General features: G+C 40.7%; 1 protein-coding gene across 3 annotated transcripts in view; it reads left to right on the forward strand.

The window, feature by feature from the left end:
* The window catches only part of mgat5 (alpha-1,6-mannosylglycoprotein 6-beta-N-acetylglucosaminyltransferase), an 88,889-nt gene that overhangs the window by 54,014 nt on the left and 8,679 nt on the right, over positions 1–26,196 (forward strand). For all 3 annotated transcript variants that reach the window (XM_071463949.1, XM_071463950.1, XM_071463951.1), the window contains exons 10-12: positions 1,327–1,460; positions 8,937–9,070; positions 22,327–22,476. In XM_071463949.1, the coding sequence (XP_071320050.1) occupies positions 1,327–1,460; positions 8,937–9,070; positions 22,327–22,476 (418 nt within the window). The remainder of the gene's footprint in view (positions 1–1,326; positions 1,461–8,936; positions 9,071–22,326; positions 22,477–26,196) is intronic.

The raw sequence follows: 26,196 nt of genomic DNA on the forward strand, positions 1-26,196 counted from the left end.
TATGTTTTAGGTCTGGTGGGTGGTAGGCAGGTGGGCTTGGCGGATATGTGGTATCAGATTGGATATAACCTTCTGTTTTTTATGTTCTTATACTGTGAAAATATTTAGTAAAGATACCTTGATATGACCAAACATAGACAATTCTATAGATTTAGGTTATGACCACTGTTTTTCCCATCTGGAATGGCAGACACTACAGTACCCATGAGTCTTGGCCACCCCTGCTGTGACGAAGAGACCAATCAGAGGCAGCAAATTCAAGATGCTTTGTCCTTGAAGCTTAGAGCAAAAACAAGATGCCATAATGGCTGAATTCACCCACAACTGACCCAGCGGTGCAAGTACCAGAATTTTAAGCTCGTTGATCTGATTATTCTGGCCAAAATGCACCTTGGGAGTCATAATTAATGTTATTCTCTGTGTGCAGAGGCATGTATCCTCAGCTGGCTATCAAAGAACCAGATATTTTCTCACACAGTTAATAGTTAATATTTTATACTGGTGATCTAACGAGGGAGTTTCGTGCCGATCCAAGCTGCAGAAGTGCTCCAGCTGTGAGTCACGTAACGCTGTCTGTGGAAAAAATGAATTTGACTTCTATATCCGCAACCAGGGCGCCTGATATAGCTACTCCCACTTAGTGAGTCTATGCCATGTTTAAATAAAAGCTTTGGCTAGTTGCCATTCAAATTCCAAGGAAAACAAATAATTGCTGTATGTCAACTGTAGCATTTATGGTTCCTGAATCAACATATTTCACACAGAGAGAAAATAGAACAGAAGCACATGTTAACAGTTTCAGATTCCCAGATTTCCAGATGTAGTGGAAAGTTACCAAACCTCCGCTGGACAAATAAATACAAATAACACATTTTCTGCATCATTAAAACACCAGTAAATGTCATGGTTAGCTGCAAGATCCAGACGCTCAAATAAAAAATGTTACCTGAGGCCATTGTGAGTCTGTGCTAGATTACATTGGGTTAAGTGAGCTAAACCATGGTAGATATACTATACTACCCTGCAGTTCATTTTCTAGGTCTTCTGGCTTATTTGTGTGGTTTAAATGGTTGTAAAATTAATTAATTGTAGTCTTATTTCTTGGATTCCAGTGAAGATTAAGAAGAACAGCATTGTGGCACAGCAGTTCTTCTAGCACATAACATAATAACACTGACTCTGTTTGTAGAGAGATGATTTATGGTGGTGCTTCTAGGTGTCATCGATTTAACAACATTCAAAGCAAACTTAACTCAAACATATGATCATCCATCCATCTCTGCTCCTGGTCTGTAGCGTTAAAACTGTCTCTCTGTCACGTCGCAGGTGCATGTTGCGGGTGCTGGATTCGTTCGGCACAGAACCAGAGTTCAATCATGCCCACTACGCCCAGTCCAAGGGCCACAAGACGCCCTGGGGGAAGTGGAACCTCAACCCGCAGCAGTTCAACACCATGTTTCGTAAGTCGACAGGATGTCAACACACACACTGTAAAATGCTTCTGTCAGCTATGACTAAAGGAGCAGTTTAAAGAAAAAACTAAAACAAGCCTCTGGCACAATTGTGCAGGATTTAAAAAAACACAGGTTTTTTTTTTTTTTATGAAAACCAGCGTCCATCCAACTTAGCTGGTTTACAAGTCCTCTGAGTGAGAAGGATACCTATTGTAATTGGAAAATGATCCCTGATCCATCCAAAATGCAAATTTCTTCAAGCATATTGTGCTGTGCTTTACTAGCTAGTCTTCCTTTCTGTTGTTAACATAAGGTCAAGTTTCCAGACACAGCTACTTGGACTATAAATCAGTTTATATCTTCATTTGGCTGTCTCCTATGTCCACAGTTCCAGTTAGATTTCCTCCTGTGAATGAGATGTTTTGGTTGGAAAAGAGGCATAAAAGACTGAAAATCCAGCACGATGCTGGCTAATGGAATATCATCAAGCAGATTAAAGGAAATGTAAGAGGTCAGATGCTCAGCTCTCCATTTTTGCTGTGATTATGAATGTAGGACGTAGGGGTTTTATTGCTCTGTGTGTGTGCATGAGTCCTACTGTGAGATCACGCTGTAACTGGAGTCAAGCACATTTGCTGTGGTGGATGAGTGGCGGCAGAGGAGAGAGAGAGAGAGAGAGAGAGAGGGGAGCCAGCTCCCCTGGGTATTGACCTTTTCCCCATGGCTAAAGAGAAAGTGAAATGTTACTCCTACAGTCCCTGTTTGTGAGGTGAGGCCAGGAGCTATCCAGAATACCACTGTTCCTGAATAGCCTCTTTGTCCTCTGAATAGGGTATGTCTTTCTCATAACACACTGGGGCTTTTGCACAAAATCCAGTTAAGAGTCACTAGGTTAGATGATATCTCTGGTGAAACAAGTGCACAGTGGTTTGGGTGAGTGTTAAAACCATAGAATGGCATCACTCCAGGCACGAGAGACGAGACAGACTTGAGTTGCCCCCCCCCCCCCCCCCCCCGCACAACAGCTCGTCCTGAGGCTAAAGAATTTGTGTGCCATGCAATGCAAACAGAATATTACACTAACAGGATGTAGACGTAGCTACCTGATTGCTTTCACATTGTTATCAGTCCTGGCACAAAATAGTATTTGCACACTGAACTAGAAGTGTGTATTTCTCAGCAGGTGTTACTGTCAGTACGGATTTAAAATGGGTGGAGTTTAGAGTTTGAGGACATTTTAGTGATGGTGTCAGGAGGTTAACTCCTAAATTTAGTTGGAGCCATGTATCTGTCCCACATTTACCAGATGAAGAAAAACATTTAGTATTTTAATATTATTGGAAAATACAGTGTTTAATGGTGTTCTAGTTAGAAAGTAAGCACAACTGAAACTTAATCTTTGCTTCCTCAAAGCTTAAATGAAATGTAATACTTTTATATCCAGGTCTTTACATTTTATTGCAACTCACCTATTGAATGTAGATGTAACAATGGTCGAATCAGGACCAGTCATTTTCTCTAGATTTGGTTTGGTCCATTTGTTACGATTAGGCAGTGCTCCATAAATCACTGGTTGGGGGAATTGGGAGTTTGTGGCCTCTGGCCAATAAGACAAGACAAGGCCAAATTGACCTCATTAATCTATTTCAGAGTCAGGATAGCGGTGAGTGTTTTCTGGTGTACAATTTGTGTTTGAATGGGTTGTGTATCTTAGTTTAGTTGGCTCTGTTTCCCGGCACAAGTCATTTATAATCAGGAGAGCCTGAAAATATAATGTAGTTAACCTTTCCTGTAGGTCAGAATGACATGTAGAGACTCAAGTCTTATAAGTCTAATTTATTTAGTATACACTTCATTATCGTAAAAAAAAAAGTTTATTGCAAAGGACTTTTTAGTATAAGACATGAACCAGAAGTGAGCTGTAGTGACTACAAATAGATCCAGACTTTTTATTAAATTATTTTGGAAACACAGATGATTATGAAAAACGATTGTTCTTTTAATCCCTCTGCACTGCTGTCACAGAGTTACTTTCACTGTCTGAGGATCTTACAAAAACCCATTATAAACTATATCCAGCACATAGACAAGAATCAGCTCAGTTAACCAGGTTTCTCTTAAAGATCCCATATTGTACATAGTGCGTCTTTTTTGATTATAAAGCAGGTCTAGGTTCTATATTAATACTGTGAAGGTATCAAAATGCTCTATACACGGAGAAATGCTCACAGCATGTATTCAGAAACTGCCTTAAAAGATTAATGTAATTTCACAACTACAGTCGCCGTCCAATTGGATCCACCATCCAGGCTTTGTTTGTTGTTGTTGTTTCAACTTTGTTAACAACACAACACCAAGCAGTTGTTCCATCACTGAGCTAACAAGCTACGAGACAGAAAAATGTTGCACAAACGCTACACAATAGTTGGATGTCAGGAGGCCAAAAAATATCACTGCACAGCCTTCCCAAGGATAGTAATATTACAGACCAGTGGCTAAAGTTGATCCTTCCTGGAAGCTACAATCTGTTACCTGTGGTCAGAAAGCACAGACCACTTTGCATATTGATGAGGTTTTCGGTGCTTAAAAGTACAAATACATCTTTTCATGGATGTCACATATATCGGACCTTAAAACTTTTGCCACAACAAAGACTTGATTTGAGGTTTAAGAATTCAGGTTACCGCAAAAACTCGACAACAGTCTTGTTACCTGTAAATGCGCTGCCGTCTGTTTCAGAAAAGTTGCTCTCTATTCTCAGCCTATCAGGGTCATCATGAAAAATGTACAGTAGCAATGGCTTCCATGTGTCTGCTCATGTACTTTTTTTAAATTTGTTTTTGCTGCGTCGCTGCGGCTGGATGTTTAATCCCCTACAAAACTAATGATTAATACTGATCAGAGGTCGAACATAGCAGCAGATAATATTTACCCTTGAAGCATTGCCAACTACGTAATTGACTCTGAGATCTGCCAGGCTGATAGCACTTGGAAAGCTTTGATTGATAATGTTGCTAGCACACCCACTCACTTAAGGCTTTTAGTTTTTCATCTGTGTGGAATCAATAGACCGGTGTTGTGTTCTTGTGATCTTTGTCTCTCCAGCACAACCTCTGTACAAAGTGCCCAAAGCACAAATATATATTTTACAACCCACACTTTTGGACACAACTGTATTGATTTATGTCTCAATTTCCATGCAAACATCATGCTAATTATGATGGAATTAAATTAGAAAGTTTAAAGGACAGTTGCTCTGTTGAAGTAGGCAACGTAAACAGATGTCAAAATACCACTGCTGTGTGGATATTAGCTGTTGCATTAGAATAGGACCCAGTGCATGTCTTGATTTTGCCCTCAGGCTGTATGAAATATGGCTAACATAAGCTTAAACTAAAGAGTGTTTTTGCAATTTTGCAAAGCAATAATTCAACATTTTAATCCGCTTATTTGCTGGGAATTTGATGAGAAGACTGGTCCTACTCTAGTGCCTGTGCCAAATATGAAGCTAGCGAAGTGGTTAGATTAATTATTGAGCTTTAGAGGCACTGACAGGGAAGTTTGTTTACCTTTGGACAGAGCCATTCTTGCTATATCCCTGTTTCCAGTCTTTGTGCTGAGCTAAGCTAAACACAGATATATAAGTGGCATCACTCTTGGCAAGAAAACAAATATTTCCCAAAATGTCAAACTATTCCTTGAATTTTATTTCCTAAATGGACAAGTTCAAAACCCAGCTGTTGCTGCTGAGTTGAAAACTAAATACAGAGCTCAGCAGTACTGAAGGTCATGCCGTTAGAATAGACATGCATCATCAATCATTAGTTCTTTGGCAAATGGTAATGTTTATATTCCAAGAGATGAAAATAGCTGCTGATTATAGTACATTACTTAGAGATTAAGTGCACTTATTCTTCATCATCGTGGTGCTGGCAGTCCTCCAGTGTTCAAATTTCACTTTACCCACGCACTGATCTTTAAAGCTGGCTGAAAAGCCCATCAGTGAAAATCTCAAAGTTTTCTTGTGTGAAAGCGTTTCAGGTGTACCTGATTTATTTTCACCCTTCAGGCTCATTCAGACAAGTCGTAGAAGACTTTGATGTAGTTTTCAAAGCACTGGAGATTTTAGTGCTGATGGTGCATCTTTTCAGTTTGAAATCTTTTTTTTTTCTGTCTGCCCAGCACTACAGAAGTTTGTTTCTTGTAAAATGAATCTGCTTTCTCAAGTTAATCACATAATCCTTAGTTTTTGACATGGGATTACATTTGTCTGGTGCATTTCCTTTTGCAGGTACCAGTGTGGGATGATGTAGTGTAGTCTGTTTCTACCACTGTCTTAGTGAGACTTAACTGTTCCTTTAAAGAACACAAAAGAAGCTCCTGCACAGTCCCGCTCATCCTGCCAGAGGAGATTATCCTGCCCTTAAGAGTGTTGCCGACATTTCTTCACCCCGTTCCTCCACTCAGCTTGACCTGGTCGTACCAATATTGACTCTCAATCAAACAAGAGTGAACCCAGGCTTGGTTGCAAAGCAAATTTGGCCATGCACTCTCAAGTTTGTCAAGAGCAACAAACCAGCTGCTTCTGCAGCAACGCCTTCCTCCCAGGCTGTTTGTTAGTTTAATAGCGAATGAAGCTGTGGCAAGTTGAGTGACACTTTGAGTGGCGGCTCTAGTGGGAGAGGAGGCATCTGTTGCCAAATGCATCAAGAGGGCCGAACACTAATTAACAGCTTGTCCTGTTTACACAGTTAGTTTGGTAGATGAGTGTTAGTGCCGCCTCCTCCCAGTGCCCAGGACCATCTCTGCCTCTTTGCCTCTTACTTATAATCATCTGAGGTTTTGTTCTGACATGTATTTCTTTAAATAATGTGCTCCAAATAGCTCAGTTTTTCATTTGTCATGATTATTTTCTGTGTAATTGCAATTGTTAATGTTTCTCTTATTTTTTTGGCCATTTTGTGGCTTTAATCAATGCAGACAGTAGAGACAGATGGGAAATACAGGGAGAGAGTAGGGAAAAGACATGCAGCAAATGGTCCAACTGGCCAGGAGTCAAACCAGGGCATTTGAGCCTATGGAGTATGCAAGCTAACCATTCAGCTATTAGGTCGCCCCCGAGCTTTCCTAAAATATTAAGCGTCAAAACTGAAGCTGCAATAATACAACAGCTTTCACAGACTGATGGTCGTGTGTAAAATCAGCAGAGTGTCGCTTCAGTTTTTAATGTATTTTGTCGAGTGAATTCTCTTAACGCTTGTTGAAAGCAGTGTAATCAGCATCCTCCCTGTGCTGTTTACACTGTTCTTATTAATGCTGTTGTTTAATCACCCAGGATTAGATAGACACTACAGGCATTTTGGGAACCGTTACTGCCCACACTGACACCTCAGCCAGACCTTCGTAACATCTACTCCCACACTCCTGTGCCCTCCCACACACACTCATACACACACACACAATACAGAGTGAGATAACAGCACAGTAGCGACTCAAAGGTTCCTGTATGCATTGTATTCTTGGGAAATGCAAAAACAGGAACAGGATTTGAATACAACAGATCATAAAATGCATAAATATTTGCACATTAACACTGAGACATGTGATCACAAAGAAGAGTCTTCACCTTGATAGTGTGACGCTGTCGTTGGCTGCCACTGTGTCCAGTGCACTGCACAATACACTCAGAAGGCTGAGTGGAAAGTGTGTCACAGTAACCTCTAACATTCCACTAGTCAACTGGAAATTGTGTTATACTTTCAATGTGGCACAAATTTATTATAATCATTACAGGGTGTTATAGAAGACTTGTGTTTGTGCCCTTTCCAGTCGTTGGGAGAAAAATGCAACAGCTCATTTTGGTTCAGTAATTGCTTGGTCTGGTGCTGGGCTCATTTATTCTGCATAACATGTTCACTGCTCTGTGTTTCTTCTTTTTTTTTTTTTTTTGTGTACCTAAAGATATTTAGCCAGAGCCAATATGTGAGCTGCCTGGAGAGATGAAGCGAGCAAACTTTGGCTCTTTGTCGAGTGGGAGAAAATGTCACATTCCAGCCAACTCCCAGACAAACACACTTCAACCTTGTTTGTGAAAGTACTGTAACATAGTTGAACTTTTACAGACCGGCATTGTTTCTTATCTACTGCAGTTAATACAACAACTGTATCTTTGTCATCACGTGTTAAATATCAGGACTCTTACCGTCTTATTACATGAGGTGTTATTAGTACTGGGGATATTTGCAGTAGCAAATGAGTCCGACTTCTTTAAATGTGTGTGCAGGCACCTGAATTTGCAGCTGTGGTGTCGAGTTTCTCTGCTGAAATGATCTCAATAAAACTTTTATTCAGTGTACTAAAGTGAATTCCATCTCCCCCAACTCGCTGACCTTAATTTGCTCCTGTAGTAAGAGCGATGTGGTAAAAAGCGAGGTCTGACCACAGCAGCTCCCGCGGGGCTCCAACACAAACCACAACTGTGCACCCAAACCCCTCCCTCTCAGCCTGTGTCATTCACTTAGAGGGGTCATAGGGAGGGCTGCTTCTCAGCCTGTGTGAACTACCCATTTTTTAAATTTTGAATGATAATATTAAGCTTTATTAATTTTTGACTGAGTCTTTTCCGTCCAAGCTCCGTATCCCTGTCCTCACATTTCTTTTACAAGGCAGATGGCAGTGAGGGAAAGCACTGCCAGCTCCGGGCTCCACACTTGACCTGCTCATCTCGTGGTTCCCATAGTAACCAGTCATCACTGGGCACGAGGAACGGAGGGAACAAAAACCCAGAGTGCTTGTCGAGTTGTGTTGTGCAACTGTGTTTCTCTCTCTCTCTCTCTCTCTCTCTCTCGCTCTCTCTCTCGCTCTCTCTCTCGCTCTCTCTCTCTCTGGGGTGAATCTGTGCTAAATGCTGAGATTGAAATGGGCTTTATTTAGGAGAACTGAGTGAATTCCGAAAACCACAAACACGCACAAACACACACATTCAGTGCACTTCCTCACCTGATCTCCTTATTCAACAGATTTAGTACTTAGTGCTTACGCCAAGATCTCCTGCTGCACTGAAGCTTTAGTGTTTCCCTCATTTGTAAGTCGTTTTTTGTAAAAACGACTTACAAGTGAGTGAATGTTATATACTGTAAGATTTATTTCAGCCATTTTTGTTTCAGTAATAAATCAATTAAGAAGTGGCTAACTATGCCTGAACTCATTTGTCGTTTTATTCCCTAAGAAATAATCATTAATTTTTTTTTTTTGTCTCATCGCTTTCTCTTTCGCTTTTGTCCTGTGTCTTACTGTAAACCACATTAAAATATGTCATATTGAGTGAAATTAGGTCTTTAGGTCGCAATGATCCGTACAATAATCAGCGATCACCAATGGCTGAAATACAACAGCACACTGACACACCGGGGAAAAAAAAAAAACATCCAAACATAAACGTATATTTATTTTTGTATATTTTTTTCTGTGCGTGTGTTTCAGCTCACACCCCAGACAACAGCTTCCTGGGCTTCGTAGTGGAGCAGCACCTCAACGCCAGCGACATCAAGCACATAGATGACATCAAGAGACAGAACCAGTCGCTCGTGTACGGCAAGGTTGACAACTTCTGGAAGGTACTATGATCCACTCACACACAGAAACTATACATTTATGATATTACAAACACACTCTACACACTCTTTACACATTGTGGGACTTTGTGCTCCCCATCAGACTCACCTTTGATCATTAGACATGAGTGTTTGTATAAGCTTCTTCTAGATCTAGATATCGTGAGAGATACACAGATAGACCTTCAACCACGTCCATATCCCCAAGCATCCCTCTCCAAGACTTCTGAGTTCTGACTTACACAAATGTACACAGATTATATGCGCAAAGATGAAAGTGACAGACTTCACCAGGCGTGCTAAAGAACAGCGGCACACCAAGGATAACCCATTTTCAGACTTCTGAGATCTCTGCAGTGAAACTCTTTGAACAACCTTGGGTAAAACTTTCACATGAAACTTAATAATAGTCTGGTTTAGGAGCTCAAATTCAGCTTATCGCTTTCTCCACTGAGTTTTTAATATATTCAAATGCATGCTCGCACTGCGGCACAGAGACCAGGGGATTACTGTATCCGAGACAAAAACGACTTAGAGACTTGGAGAGATTTGCACATTGTTTGGCATGCTGTGGATGGTTGGATTATTGCCCGTGCCTTGATGAGCTTTCAGCTGACACCATGTATGTTTCATAGTGGCTCGCTCCAGATCCAGCTGACTCCCTTTAGATGTCTGACGGAGTAACTCAGTGCAATGACGATAAAAGCTACAAATGTGAATTGTTTTCACGTCACACGCCTGTGGTGTAAATGGCGTCTAACATCTTGATGAACACGTGGAGGATTAAGTAATGAGCCTCAATTGACTAATGATCTTATTCTGTAAATACTGTCCCATCAGCCAGTCATGGTTTGTTCCACTAGGCTTTATCTAACTTAACCAACTCACTGACTTTATGTCCATACACTGTGGCTCATGATGGCTTTATTTGCACAGGATATATGTTATGTGGTTACATTTTAAAGCAAGAAATCATCATGAAACACTTAGCAGATCTACTTGATGTTATTTAACACTATTAGTTATATAAAGCATTAATGTTTCGAGACAGTTAAACCAATTTTTAGTTGTTTCTGCAGTTGCATTCGTACTACTACCACTTGAACGATCAGCCTTTCACTGTTTGCTTTTCTGCTGTTCTAATCAGTTTTAGATAATTATTTCATCCGTTTATGCATTACTTTTTAGTTTAGAATTAGTTTACAGCAACAATATGTGAATATTTTTGAAAGGAAATTTCTGTATTTTCAAATTAGCTGAGCCACTCCACAATGTCTCAGTGCAGCCCACTGCTCAACTTCCACCTGGGCTATTTTTCAAACGCTACAGAATAATCCTGAATATGACACATTTATGTCTGAAGTTAAAAAAAAAAAAAAGTGAAGGGTTTTGATTTTTCTGATCACGTTAAAGAGTTTTTCCATTGTGTCTTGTCTGGCAGAGCTCAGCAGAGGGAGGCTCACATGATTACCTGTGTGAATCCTGCACCAGCAGGGAAAAACAGGCATATGTGTGAACAGATAAACATACTGTTTAAGTGCCCTTGATCCAGACACTTAGCTCCCATCTGCACCAGCAGAACTGCCCACTCTACTTGTAGTTGGCAGCTCCAAGCGTGAACTCCTCCCTCCAATAAAACGAGCCAGCACCAGGAAGTGCAATGTTTGGAAAATACAAATTCAAATTCAAGCTGGAAAATATTAACAGAAAACACATTCCAAACTTACCTGACCTTAAACATATTCATTAGCGACGCTTTTACAGTTTGAATTTCAAAGCCAGATTTTAAGGCTCTGAATCCCAAGTGTTACAGTTTTTTAATCCGGGGGGAGCCGCTGAGCTGCTGCGGTTTGTGGCTTCTCGAGTCAGAGCATACGCTGTAGTGTGCCATTCAGTCTAACTTTAAAAAGGACAGACCGGGGAGCCCATCAACTCACAGCAAGCGGCATTAGCTGCTAATCAGACTCCCAGGCGTGTTCATTACCTCCTGCTTTTAATTAAAGGGCCATTTTGGGGCAGAGTGATAACGAGCTGCCTGGCTTACTCCTTTTCCCTCCCTCCTCCTTTTAAATCACACTGTCCTTCGATCTTTCTCTACACTTGAGAGGTTTAATTTCAAAATGATATACCCCCTATTTGAGATAGAAAACAGGACTTTAAGAAAATCATTTCTCACATGAAGGTAAAATTCACGATGGTATTTTATTCAGGTCATGAGATGAATTATCTAAAGACTCACCATCTAACACTTGTGGAATATGTAGTCAGTTATTTTTTTAATGTGAAGCAAAAGAATAAATTTAATTTTAAGCCTTGATAACACTGAAAAAATTAAGTCCAGGTGTATTTGTCACATATAAAAGCCTTTCCATTTTGCAGCTTTTTATTAGCTGGTGTTCGAAGTAGATTCAAATATTTAAATAATTTGTATTTGAAATTAAGTAATAATTAACAGTAAATACTTCATGCTTGAATAATAGAGATTGAATGCTTTCTGACCACCAATCTAATCTATGTTCATTTACCGGAACAGGAAATGCTGCAGCCCTGCTTCTCCTTTCACATCCTCTCTAAACATTTCCTTAAATCAAACTAGTGCTAAGCTTCTTATACAACATGCAATAGCAATGTTTATAATTTAACATGCAGTACTTAATCATTTTTGCTTCATGGACATCATCAAACAACCTTTTGGCTTGATGAGAAAAGCCGGACAACATCGTGTTCATCACAGACGGAAACAACATTTCCAGATGAGTCCAGATAAAGACACCGAAAATGGAAACGTGTGAACAACAGCTCGAGCCAACAGCGTCACAGACGTGTTCTTCAGCCAAATTATGTCTCCTTCCCCGCCTTTAATTTTGACAGGTTAATGTGGGTCAGGCAATTAATAGTCTTCATGTAAAATGCAGCCTGATGAAAGACTGACTCCATCTGATCAATATGCAAATGTGCTCGGGTCACACTTGTCCTACAGGTGTACGACGTGAACTAGAGTGTGAAGCAGACTGAGTAATTCTCCCCCCCCCCCCCACCCCACCCCCCCCACATTCCCCAGGGCATGTTTTCATTTCACATTTTTATAAACACCTGGACAAGTGGAAGTCAAAGGGGAAAGAAAAAGTGAAACACACCAGATGCTTTGTTGTTTCTCGTTCTCATAACACAAAACACAAAACGGTTTCCTTTGCCAACGAGAACGTCGGTTTTGGGGATTTGGAGATAAAAAGTGTTTCAGATTCTCAGCACGGTGTGTAGTTGTTTGAACATTGAAGCTGCTTATGAATATCTTTAAAACCAAATGATTTAAACTTGTGCGACTGGAGTGCAGCCATTACTCAGGAGACAAAATGTGGCTGTCACTGTCAGCAGTGGCAGCGTGGATCATGAAAAATGATTACTAGATAAGGTCTATCTGGCTGAGATAATGAATTACTGAGCTAATTAACAGTGTGCAGATTTTTCGGGAGGCTCTGACTAACTCCAGGGTCTCAGACAACGCAAAGCAAAACTGTAGACCTCAGAACTTCAATCCATATTCCCGCAAAAAAGCTTTTTTTTAGTGTCAATTCTCGTGTTTACAGTCAGAACAATGATGAATAGAACAGATGTCCCATTGATTTTACATACGGTTCCTGCACAGCTTACACATTCGATAATATTCACGTTGTCTACACCTGTCTGTGTGGCAACAATGGAGAGCAACAAACCTGAAGTGAATTAATTTCTAGTGAAATTAAATTTTTGCTGGGGGCTCCATGAGGGAGCGGGTCTGAAGGGCGAGCAAATGCAACAGACAGAGAGAGAGAGAGAGAGAGAGAGAGAGATCCTGGGGATTAAAGAACCAGGATGGCAAATTGTTATTTTGTTGTTAAGGAGGCCGTGTTGATGGTGAGAACCAACAGAAAATGGCCAGACCACCTCTGAGGGAGCCGTTTCCATAGCAACCCAGTTGGAGGAGTAGACAGACAGAGCAAAGAAGCTGTCTCAGTGGCTACCTGTGTTTTCTGTCTGTTTGTATAAAGTATTTGTAAAACCTCTTTTTTTCTGCATCTTTTCATCCACATGTCCTTTTTAACTGGTAAGGATTTAATCAAAGAAAGCATTACTGCGTAACGGCTTTTACCTGGACTCACTTCATTGGCGTGCCATATGTAGATTAAGTCAGTCAGTGTCCCCGTTTTTCAGTGTGTAAGAAAAGTATTTGATGAGGCAGAAGGAGAGCGCAGAGAAAGGTGAGAATGAGTGGGATGTACAGAGAGGGAGAGCTGCAGGCCCTTGGCAGCAGATCAGAGGACATGGTGAAGAAAGACAGATCACACCGAGCTGAAAGAGACACACACACACACACACACACACACACACACACACACACACACACACAGAGAGAGCTGGCATATGCAGAGCAGGAAGGGCAACAATCCCACACTCATAAACAGACAACAGTGTGTTTCATCCCCCTTTCACGATGGATAACCGAGCTGAGTTGAACATTAAACCTTTAGTTTTACTGTGCTCGTGTGACCTGATGAAACAATCCCCTGTGCCTTTAAACTAGTGTGAGTGCCAGCGTAGAAACTTGAATTTGACATCTGAGGAAGGAGCTGGGCCGGAGAGGGAAATGTTATTGTTGTTATTAAATCGACTTCTTCTGTCAGAGATGTTTTATTGAATTAGGCCCAAGACATTTCCAGAAGGTGCTGTTTGTTACTGCTTTACCTTGCAGCTCAGATCTGTAGTGTTAAATATTATGTCGTCCATTTATTTGTGGTTTATTACAAATAGAAAAGGCTACAGTATCTGGCTGCTGAAAATTTGCAGTTGAAACATTTGAAATAGTTGAAATATTAAAAAAAAAAAAAAAGTGTCAGAGTGAACTATTAGTTGAACTTGAAGCACTGAAAGCAGTGGAAATGGAGATAAACTGAGTTTGTGGGTCACTTCGATTGTAAGTCTTGAAACAAATTAGCCACTTCAAGTGTTTAAACTGAAAGAAGTAGCTAGTTGAAGTGTTGGTTAAATTGTGTGCACTGAAAGCACTAGAAGTAGTTGAAGTTGTGGTACTTATAGGAGCTTTTTTTTTGTTTTGTTTTTTGTTTTTTTTTTTTTTTTTTTTGTTTGTTTGTTTCAAAGCTGAACATCAGACCCCTGAAAGGGTTTGAAGCTTCAGTTGAAGTGTGATCACTTAAAGCAGATGAAATCAGGTAAAGAGAAGTTAAGAGTATGGTTTGAAAACCTGGAGATAAGGTTGGTTGATAAGACACTGTCTTTATCTGACATGGACACACGGTGACCTTGTCTTGATTGAGAATGGCTTGAAATGTTGTGTTGTGCTTTGATTTCATTGAGCAAAAAGAGGACAAGACCTTTGAACATGACCAGATTTACTGCCTCTGTGAATGATCATTGAATTTGCTTCTTTCTAAATGACTTATCCAGATTTACGAGGGGAAGACAGGAAATGTGAGGCTTCAGTAGAAGAATAAACAGAGAAATACACTGGAAAAGCTACAGCAGGGCGACGTTAATATTGTAATGAAAACGGGTAATTAGCCTAACTCCATTTACAAGGACTTTTCTCACCCACAGCAAACTTTGTGTTAATTAATTTTAAATAATCCGCACCCTCCCAATGGCACCTGCTTTGCTCACTGAATGCTTCACTAGGTAGCAGTTTAAATGTATGGAAATGGTGTTGAGATCTCCCTCGGTGCCATTAGCTTCTGTATACAAGGTTCAAAGCTTCTGCTTGCACCCAGTGAAGCATGTGATGTTACAGGTGTTTCACTGCTGCAGGACAGAGAGTATTATTACAGCCACTGCATGTGTTTGTTTATTTTCTTGTACCGGATTTACACTCAGTGGCTCCTGGTATATGTGCCCCGCCTGTTACCTTTGGATGATTATGCAGTTCACATATACACAGCGGGGACCAAACTTGCCAGCAATCACATAGCACCTCCTCCACTATCTAACGATCAAATACATACTCTGGCTAGCCACCAAGCTCCAGTGGGTTATAGACTGTTATATCTAATGGGGCGTGGCAGGGCACTGAAGTAAATAACAGCTCCTGACTGCACTCCGGGCACTTCTGGATACTACATTACCACCCATGTTCCCCTGGGGATTTCAAAATATCTGTCAAAGTGTCTGGGTTTTACAGTGCATCCATTAAGCTGTTAATTTACAAGAACGTGTGCCATAAAATCATCTGTTAGTCGAGGTATGTTTTTGTCTGTAACTGTGTGTCCTCTGTGGTGGTGTTCCTTAGATGCTACTCGACGTTAGAGGTAAAAGACCACACTGGAATTAAGTCAAGTAGGTCTCATGTTTTACATCGCACATATTTCCTGAAGAAAATGTGCATTAAAATGACACATGTATGAATATACTGTATGAACAGTATGCTCCTGCACAGCGAGCACTATAATTCAAGTTCAGACATCTGTAGTTGAAATGCATTAAGGTGTCAGCCTCATAAGCTCTTCTAATATAAATCATGACCATGGCGCCGTATGTTATTGAAACAATTGTTATTAATTGTATAAATTTGGTCAGATTTTGATGATGATGATTTATAAATTCAGTGGAGATAAACTCACTGTCAAAGAGGGTTTGGACCATACAGAGACAGACCACTGGGACGTGATAGCTCTGATGGATGATTCTTATTGCGAAAGTGCCCTTGTGCAAATCACCACACTTAAATTGTACCATTATCGCTGACTGACTCACCATTATGACATCACTGCTAAGACGGCTCTGCATGTCAGATCTTCATCCAAGTTACAGTTGTGGACAAACACAATCTACTTTAAGTAATGACACACAAATCATTGTATTGGTCTTCTCCATATTGAAAAGATCATTCAAACATTCACAGTGTAGCTTAGAAAAGGCGTCTGAACCCTACAGCTAATGGCTAACCCTAGTTTGAGTCCAGTCAGTGAAACCACGCTGCAGGTGTGTGTTCAAGCTGCTTTGACTAATAAAACAGACTGAAACTTTTTGAGTTTTCTGTTCACAAGAAATCTCTGCTGATGTGAACCACGCCTCACCAAAAAAAAAAAAAAAAAAAACATCTCAGAGAATCAAGAATTGTTGATTTGTATAAAGCAGAAAGTTTTACAAAGTAATCTCAAAGAGTTTAGATCTTCATCACAGTCAGACAAGGATTCAGTTCTGTAGCTACTCTCCATAGAAGTGGGCATCCAGCTTAGATGACTCCAAAAGCACAACGCAGAACGATCAATGAGGCAAAAACCACAGCTAAAGGCTTGAGGAATCATTGGAGCTGGTTAACATCTCTGTCCCTGAGTTGACCACATGCAAATCATGGTGGATGTTGCATGGAGCAACATGCAACATGCAAAGGCTTGACCAGCAATTTGAATGTTTAATAGGTGTGTACACAAAAAAGTTGAAGTGTTTGTGTGACCTTAGCTTGGGGACACTGTGTCAGTGCAGGAAACCAGGTATTTCCAAGGGGTTCACATACTTTTTCTTGTCAGTGTGAGTGTGTGTGTGTGTGTGGAAAATGATTTTTCCTCCGGAAGGAAGGGTGAAGTGTATTTTTGTCCTGACTGACAAGCTTCCAGTTTTGGGGCCCAGAGTCTGTCAGTTGGAAATAATTTCAGATGGGAAGACGATCTGAGGTGCGTTTGATCTTGAAGGCAGTTTAAGGGCTGAACAAGTCGAACCAAGTGCACCTGTCTACATGCTAATGAGGCAGAAAGTCTTCCCTCCCCTTGATGTTACTGCAGGAAACGTACGGTAATGTGCGCCATCAAAATACTCAGGAAAGAAAGTACTTAAGTAACAAACACAAGGAAGAAGGTATTTGTATCAAATACAGTGTCTGAGGTGGACGGAGAAGTTGGTTGTTTTAGTTGAAATGTGCTGTAAAGCAGAATTAATCTGCTCCATCCCCAGTGTCTGGACGCAGCTACCTGTCAAGATAAAGCGCTGAAACATCAAAATCTGCTCTCAGCCCTTGAGCTCTGTCCCTGAAGGAACATATAGAGAGGAGAAGTTTAATAATAAAAGGGAAGAAATGTGCTGTATACCCACATGGGAAGTTTGTTGAACCCCATTTAGCCATCGGGGGGGTCGACAGCATCTCTTAATTCTCTTAAGGGCATTCAAAAGGAAGAACTGGCCTTGTGCAAACAAACAGTCTTTGCCTGTATATTACGCTTACAATTCCTACATCCTGTCTATGTTTACACAGTAGCTTAGGAGGAAGTATCTAGAAAAGGCTTAATGTGTATTGTGGAAATATAAGTACTGAAAAAGGTTGAAATAGAAGGTAAAATGGAAGTGCTCTAAAAATGTGTATGGCAATATTTACTGAGGCAGCAACAGGAAAAAGGTTTTTGGTGATTAGTACCTGATGATGTGAAGCATCTTCATTAGGCCCAGATGAAGACAGGAGATAGGACTAATAAGACTGAGTGTAGATGCAGGTGGATGATGGAAACTTTCATTTGAGACTTACCGGAGGTCCTGGAGGTTAAGGTGGTGACAGGGAGGTGGGTTGTGCAGTTGTGCTGTCTTATGCCGGAGAGACAGAACAACAGGGACTAATTGGCTCAGGCAGGAAGAGAATTGGTAACGTTGAAATTCTTAATGTGGGGATTTTGACCGTGGGAAAACAGAAGTGATGGGAAATAATAGAAGAGCTGGAAATATGAGACATTCACCCACAGAGGAATAATAAAGGCCAAACATGAAAGAAGAGAACTTCCTCATTGAGCTTTGGCCACAGCTTCATTTGACGTGTAAGATCTGAAAGTGGTGAAACTGTCAGTTTGTGCAAATCTGCAAACGTTAGCATGCTAATGCACTAAACCAGCATTCTAAACATTATACCCGCAAGTCAACACAAGCATTTTAACGTCATTGTGAGCAGGTGAGGCTGTTGTGCTTCTGTGTACCCTGACAGAGCTATTCATTTAAAAGATTAAAACTGATTAAACATGTGAAAGCTTTCATTAACTGGTAATGAACTATATTGAGTTGCTATTGCCATTTCTTACTCATAAACTGGAGTAATACTAAGAGTCAGAAAGATGTATCAGTGGCATCAATTGCAAGTTAGCAGAGTATCTTGGCCTCTTTTTTCCCTATATTGCTTTGCTGTGTATCTCAGAGGTTGTCTCTCTCATCCAGTAAGCTTTCTTCCCCTGACGCTCATCCCTCAACCCTCCTCTCAGCCACTGCCTCTCCTGTTTCCTCTCTGAGCCAGGGTTTACAAATTCCCCCTGATTTACAAGGTCATAAAACTCTATTCCTGCTCCTCCTCCTCCTCCTCTCCTGCTTCAATCAGTGTCTCCAGCTAAAGCAGTTATTTTATAACTCCACAAGTATGTGCTCCTGTACAGAGCTGTTGCAATCTGTCTGCTTCCTGGTTTCAGGCTGCGTGTTGTATACGCTCAGAGACGTATACATCCACATACACCACGGATGAATACACATGCTGTACTTGCTGAAATCCACACGGGCCGCGTGAGGACACTGAGGGGGAAACTGTCTTGTAATGTTATCAGTCTTCACGCCTGTTGGTGTAACAAAGTCATAACTTCACAGTGTGCTGACAGCTGAGACAGGATTATGAATCAAAGTTGACATAATAATATTACAAGAAGGAAAAGCAGAGAAAATCCACAATGCACCTTTTCAACATGAATCTCTTACATGTTTTCCACCTCTGTATTCCTGTCTTGTTTTACCAGGGATGCGATTTTTTTATTTTATTTTATTTTTTTATCTTCCGCCCTGTTTCTCGGTTGTCCTTGTTGAGCATAGTCCTCTTTTTTCCCAACATAAAAGTCTCTCCACCCATACTCCAGAGAGCATCTGGCGAGCGATGTCCTCTGACCGTAAAGCTCCGAGGGTCACGTCGGCCCCACTGTACGTTCCTCCTCCACACACACACACACACACACACGAAGGATCACTCAAGCGGTCACGATAAACACACATCACACACATCCTGCTGCCTGTAGAAACTTAATGATGTCTTCCTTTAGTCTTTATTTTTTGTCTATGCAGCCACATATTACACTCTCACACATGATTTCACCACAGCCATCCCTTAATTATCCACAGAAGTAGTTTTTGAATATAACATGTATAGAATATATATCTTTATATTAATATAAGAGTTTTTTGAACAATACTCAGCAAAATCTCTACAAAACACATGAATCAACTGAGAGCATTGAAATTATGGCATTTTTTTGCCTCAGTTTTAGAGGGTAAAACGTGTGTGTGTGTGTGTGTGTGTGTGCGTGCGTGCGTGCGTGCGTGCGTGCGTGCGTGCGTGCGTGTGTGTGTGTGGTTCGTTCGCCTTCAGGTACCTACCAGTAACCTTCATTTATAAATCCCTCCTCGCATACAAATCCTAGCTCAGCTCTCCTGAGTGAAAAGATTACAGGGTAGTGATTTCACCTTCTAATTAGGACTTGATCTAACACACACAGACTTATATATATATACACACACACACACACACACACACACACACACACACACACACACACTTATACGCACGCACACACACACACACACATATAGACACACCAGGCTGCTTTAGTTACAGTAGGCTGGCTGGAGGCATCTGATAGCCAGGCCTCCAGGGAACCTGACGAGCGGCTACCTGAAATTTAAGCCCCAAAAGGAAGCACTGAGGTAGACACACACGTACGCTCTCTCACACACACACACACACACACACACACACACACACACACAGAGTGACAGCAAGAACGTGTCCTGGAGGCAGAACTGTTTGAAAGGCAGGCTTGTGTGCAGGAGTTTTTAATAAATTTGAAACACTTTATTTTAATAATAATGAGCTTTTGCTGCCCCATGAGTGTTAAAACTATTGGTAATCAATAATATTCTTGTGTGTATGACTGAGCGCACACATTTGTGACTGGATCTCTGAGGCATCCCATCATTATGGAGGAAATAACCAGCTTTCATCTATACTACCTCCCTGAAGGGCTCAGCTTTAAGAGCACTCATCTGTGCTGTACACTGCTCCCATATGGCTGAGTCTTGAGCAGGTACAGAACAAAGTCAAAATGAGTTTGCTCTGCGGTTCAGCAGGAGACACCGGGGAATATTTTGCGTGCAAATTTGGCTGGGTTATGAAACAGTCATGTCCTCGTTTTTTGAAAATCAAAGACCTACTGTGACAATTTCAGTGTGGGGACGATCAAAAGCCTTTTATTATGGAAGTAGTGTTTCCATCCAATCTGATTAACATGACTTATTTTTTAAAAAAGGGGCTTCAGTGAGCCACTCGACAGGGAGTGGAAAAAATGACGTGCAGCATAAACACATTATAGGCCAATCTAGCTAACTGTTGTTGTTATTATTTTAAGTTGATCAACACAGATTTTGTATCATCCTCTGTCTTACCTGAGCTCACACATAGCCTTGAATCATTTTTACTAATTTACAACATCCTTGGTATGATTTGTAATCGTGCTTCAGTATAACACTGAACTCACTTGGGTTAATTCATGGTCAACAAACACGTGAAAGAATGAAGAGGCAGTGAATTCATGGAACCTAAGAGGTGCCCTTGAAATGAAAACACACTCTAAGGCAAAGGAAGAGCAATATTTAAAACATCTATTTGTTCAGGTTTACAAATTAGAAATTTGCAAACTCAACCTTGCAATTTCTCGACAAGCGTCAACCTCCAAGGCTGAAAAATAAAGCCAATGCTGAAGTGACAAAAGCTGTAGTTCCTTGAATGGTGTCTTAAGTCTGCACAGACTCTCATGTTAAAACACCCAAGTTTACATCAGCTATAAACATGTTTACAGCCTGGTATAAAAACTGTTTTGTTCTCTAGCTAATTTCCTCCTTTATGACAACTGTACGAGGGGTGAATTTTTACTTAACTCATCCATTTAAAATTTGCACTGAAGTCCACACACATCTTTGCCCATTTTTAGATTAGACGGGAGTTAGGTGGAGTCAGGCACTGCCAAGATGGCGACAGCGGAGCTTCAAAACCACTCGTCAGAAACCTGTGGGTGACAGAGGCTACCTCCATCTTTATATGCAGTATATGGTTCTCAATAAAATTAAAACAGTTTGATCACACCTATCTTTATACAGGCAACACATCTGCCGTAAACACCTGTCACAGGGAGGCTCACGTTGCACAAGATTCATTTATTGTTTGCCTTCATGATCCCTTGTTTGAAGCACAGTTGACTTAACTAACACAACACATATATATGTGTGTGTGTATATATATATATATATATATATATATATATATATATATATATATATATATATATATATATATGAAAAAAAATGTAATTATTGATGCAGCAGAGGTCAAGATGTGATTTTGGTTAAAGCTCCAAAAATGCTGGATACTACATTTCACATGATGCAGATCAGCAGACTTGACAGATTTGTTAGATGACCCTTATCTGTAAATGCCCATGTCTTTCAAACTCCTCCTCCCACATTATAAAAACCTGAGCTAAGATAACCCCATTGACATCACTATGACATCATCAGGGTCAACAAAGCTCCTCCACAGCCACAGAAGAAATTATACAGCTGTTTTTACCGGCTGAACTCATCTTGATGCGTAAAATTAGCGTCGTGCCCCTTTAAATTTCTTTCTCCTTTTATCACTTTTGACCTTCACCGCTGTAAAAGCAGCTGAGCAGCTTCCTGTGTGATGAAAGTAGTTCAGTCATGACTCTTGGTATAAAGGAACCAGGTTTGATTGGAAGCCTTTCACTGCTTTATTGTCTCTTTGATCAAGGACATCACAGATCAGGTAGACTTTAATAACAATAGCAGGCTATTGAGTGCACTGATGCTCCTCGTACGGGGCTATTTTTAGCTCTGCCTACCATTGTGGCCAGATGGTCAGACAGGTAGCTTGAACAAAAGTTCACCAGGCTGCATAACAAAGTAATGATACTGATCCACTCTCACAAAAAAAAAGAAAAAAGAAAAAAAGAAACGTTATTATACAAGGTTTGGATTGGTTCTGGATTACACCAGCTTAACCTAAAAAACTCAAATGTTTTTTAATACATTCATTTCAATTTTGTGTCAGTATTTGGCAAATGTAGGTGTTTTTTTTTTTTAATGGAGAGAGATGTACCCTGTCAGATCACAGACTGATTTCCAGGAAATCATAACCAGTGAAAAAACTCAATTTGCCTGTTTTCTTCTTCTTCTCCCGCTATTTGTTCCAGGACAAGAAGAAATACCTTGACATTATCCACAGCTACATGGAGGTTCACGGCACCGTGCACGGCACCAGCACCGTGCACCTCCCGAGTTACGTTAAGAACCACGGCATACTGAGCGGCCGAGACCTGCAGTTCCTCCTCCGAGAAACCAAGGTGAGTCCACCTGGCTGTAAATCGTCTCACATGGAAAAAATAACCCTGCAGAGAAATAATAGTGTGAGGGTACGTGCTTATTGGAAGGCTATGAGAGGCATAAACCAACTCCCACGCTTTTCCCTTTGACATTTGTAAATGACCAAGACACTGTGGCCCAGCTAACCTGCAGAATATTGAGGACACTGTGTTTTTTGTTTTTTTTTCATAGTCTGGTCTTTTTCTATGTGCCAAGGCTGTGGAACCTGCTCTGAAAATACCTGTAATAGTAGTCAATGGGTGAGACATTTATTTTGAAGAGCTATCTTTGAATAAAGTGAACAGTATAAAAATGACGGGATTGCTCAGACATTAGGTGACCTAATCACGCAGTCGCTTTAAATGTCATGAAAAAAAATTTGCCAAATCTTACCTGAAATGTAAGGAAGGTGAGAGGGTAAAAATTACATTCTTATTTAGATGTTGGCTGGTGGAAAAAAGCGTCTTTATGTGAACTGAGGGCCTATTCTGAGAGAGCCTTGAGCCGAGTGGCTGTATTTTCCCTTAGCCTTTCCTCAGTCCTGCCGTCCACACAGGCACTTCTCCATTCACATCATGACTTGTCCCTTCCTCTCAACACTCAAACCACTCTCATTCACAAAGACAAGGACTCGGCCACAGAGACCGCGGCCAGGCTGGGTTGTACTGTGCGGAGCGAGCTCTCCAGAGATGGTGACGTATGAACACGTGTCAGTGGCAAAACACATTTTACATGTTCACAGGATGTGCGTTGAGCTGTCGAACACAAGCGAGCTTTGTTTTGTGGCAGTGCTGAAAGCTGTGAACTGAGGAGTATAATGTTACCACAGACTGCTTTAGATATAAATAATGCCTGAAACAGATCAGATCAGTATTACCATTGTACAGATGTATCTCTGGATGTCCAGTTGTTGGCACACTACGTTTAGCACATGTGTAGTTTAGATAATAACAGATTTACTATGCAAATTTATTCATAATAGCTTTAACATTGGCTGTGTCTTCAGTCACTCCTTTGTTCACTTATTCACTACTCCCTGTTACCAGACACTGTAGTTTACTCATTAGTGAGCAGTAAATACTTTGTCTCATCACTAACAGCTGTAGAGCAGCACAACTTTAATTTTTGCATTTATAAAATGCACTGCATTGCATTGTGGGATTTTTAATCGCACATTCAAATGTCCCAGGTGCAGGTGCGTGTCACTTCAGTCTTATATATCCTGCACGCAGTTGTTGCTCCACATCACAATTCATTGATCATCCTAACATTTCTCTCAATTTCTTTGGCAGAAAATACTGCAAATGACATGGACAGTACTTTTCAACATGGCTGATACATTTTGATATTTATCTTAAAGGGTCTTAAATATACTGGATAGCTACATATATGATATTGTGCTAAAAAAGACTGAAGCTAAAGCTAACAAGTCCCAAAAGGTCAGGATCTGCACTAGTGTAGAAGACATGGAAAAATAAGTGTTGTTTTTGTGCTGCATGTTAACAAGCTTACATCAGAGTAGATAAAAACACTGTTTAATCCATTCTTTACACTGTTGATCTTTTGATTTTTTTATTCACTCCAAACTCTTGAAATGCAGTGTCACTCTGTCTGCAGCCTCATGCGCACTGCTCATACACGTGGAGAAATCCATAGCTCGACAGGCCTGTCAAGCCTAGTTACAGTCACAAAGCTGTGATTGGACAATCACTGTTGGCAGGAGGTTAGCTCCATTACAGGACCTACTTTTCTTTCATGTTCACAACTTTGGCGAAAACAATGATTTTTAACTTTCTTATGGAGCTTAAAATAATATGGTCGTCAGACACCTGACAGCAACGTCTTCTGAAGGTGAAAACTATCATTAGTGCTGAAAGATGGAGTGAATGTTTTGGCTTTGCTCCTTTCAGAGGAATGAGGTGGAAGAGAGCTTTGATTTCTCGATCCTCTGGAACCAGATGCTTTCCTGTCAGACCAGGGAGGAGAGGAGAGGAGAGAGACATCAGACTGAGAGCTGGGGAAGGGGGGAAATCCATAGATCATGATTCAGACAGTTGTAGAAAAAAATGGATAAAGATTTAAACCCCTTTTGTATCAAAAAGATTCTGAGCTTTGCTTCAGCCTTTCTTAGAAAATCAAAGGTGTTTTCTGCAATGGAGAAGATCATTGAAGTAGATGAAAGGCTAAAAGGAAACAACTCTCAAAAATTGGTGCACAAAGAACGGAACAGTTGTTAATTTGCTGGATTCTGTGTGATATTAACATAGGCTGTCAGGTTAGCTCACACCAGAGTATCCATATCTTCTCATTACATGGGTTGTGCATGGAAACCTCGTAGGGGAACGGCCCATTAAAACCCACAGAAGCCAACTGTTTTAGCCGCATTGTTGTTTAAGAGCTAACAAGGAAAACAGGAGGTGTTGTTGGACGTTTTCCTCGCGCTGCTTAAACAACAGATTTACTGTAACCTGCAAACGGACTGCCTGAGCTAATTGGCCTCGTGGGGTTTAACTATCTACAGCGCACTGTGAAAAATACTCAAGTGAAGACTAATATGTTGCCGTTCACGTCCAACATTTGATTTTCCCTCAAACAGAACTTCCTGAAATAATCTCATGTGCTGTGCTGGGGAATAGTGATCAAACTGCTGAAGTGCAGCAGAGATTTATGGCGTCATGTCGCAGATTGACTGTCAAAGCTTTTTGATTTTTTTTTGCTTCTCTTCCATCACCATGTCTGTCTAACTCCACTTGTTTTATTGCCTTCTATTGCCTGTGGTTTGTCTTCCACGTGTTTTTCATTTTCTTTCTGTTTCTCACTCCTCCACACGCCTACTACATGATATATTTATCCATAGGTTTGTATGGAAGGCAAGGAAGCAGTCCTGTTTTAGTCCTTCTTTTGTCTTGGGTGTCGTTATCATCATCATAGTCTGCACAGCAGACAACCAACACGTCCCATGACAGCTGCTGGAATTAGAAATACCGAGAACAAACAGCCTGAGTCATTAGAGTCGGCGACTGCCGTGTTTTAGGCAACGTGTGAGACACGGGATGACACACAGAGACACATGATGTAATGAAGCACATGAGCGAGCTGGTTCTCCTTAGTAACCTAATCATTGTTTGCATGCCAACCCATAGATTTAAATTTACATCTACATTTAAATTTATTTAAAGATACTGTACAGACGGCAGAGGCTCCCCTTTGCATGTCGTCTTCCTCTGGTTGGATGCTCTGCAAACAACTGAAGGAACTCATGGAAATTGTGGGAGACTTGGGAAAATGTAGCCAGATAGAAAAGGACAAACACACACAGACATAACAGCACACACAGAAACATCACTAAATACAATTGAAGTTACATTAAAATCAATATGATATAAATAATAATATTCTGTCGCATTTGGAGGGAATGAAGATAGTAATACGTTTTATTTAAAGACAGCTTTTCAACATTAATTAAGTTAAAAAAAAAAAGAAAAACTAAAACACAATACAAGCTCAGATTTTTGAGTAACATGCTGAACAAAGCGAGAGCAGAGCAGTCGTGGAGGTGTTCGGGGACAGACTTCCAGATGTTGGAGGAAACCAGGGCTGGTGGGAGCAGGAGGGCAGTGTCGGAGGGAGGGAGGCAGAATTCTGGATGTACTGTTTGTTAAAGACTCTGGAGGATGCACAGTTAAGAGTAATGATGCAGC

This window comes from Trachinotus anak, unplaced genomic scaffold (assembly GCF_046630095.1).
Source record: "Trachinotus anak isolate AG129_WGS33_773 ecotype Australia unplaced genomic scaffold, CSIRO_AGI_Tana_v1 ptg000026l, whole genome shotgun sequence".
Taxonomy (NCBI): Eukaryota; Metazoa; Chordata; class Actinopteri; order Carangiformes; family Carangidae; genus Trachinotus; species Trachinotus anak.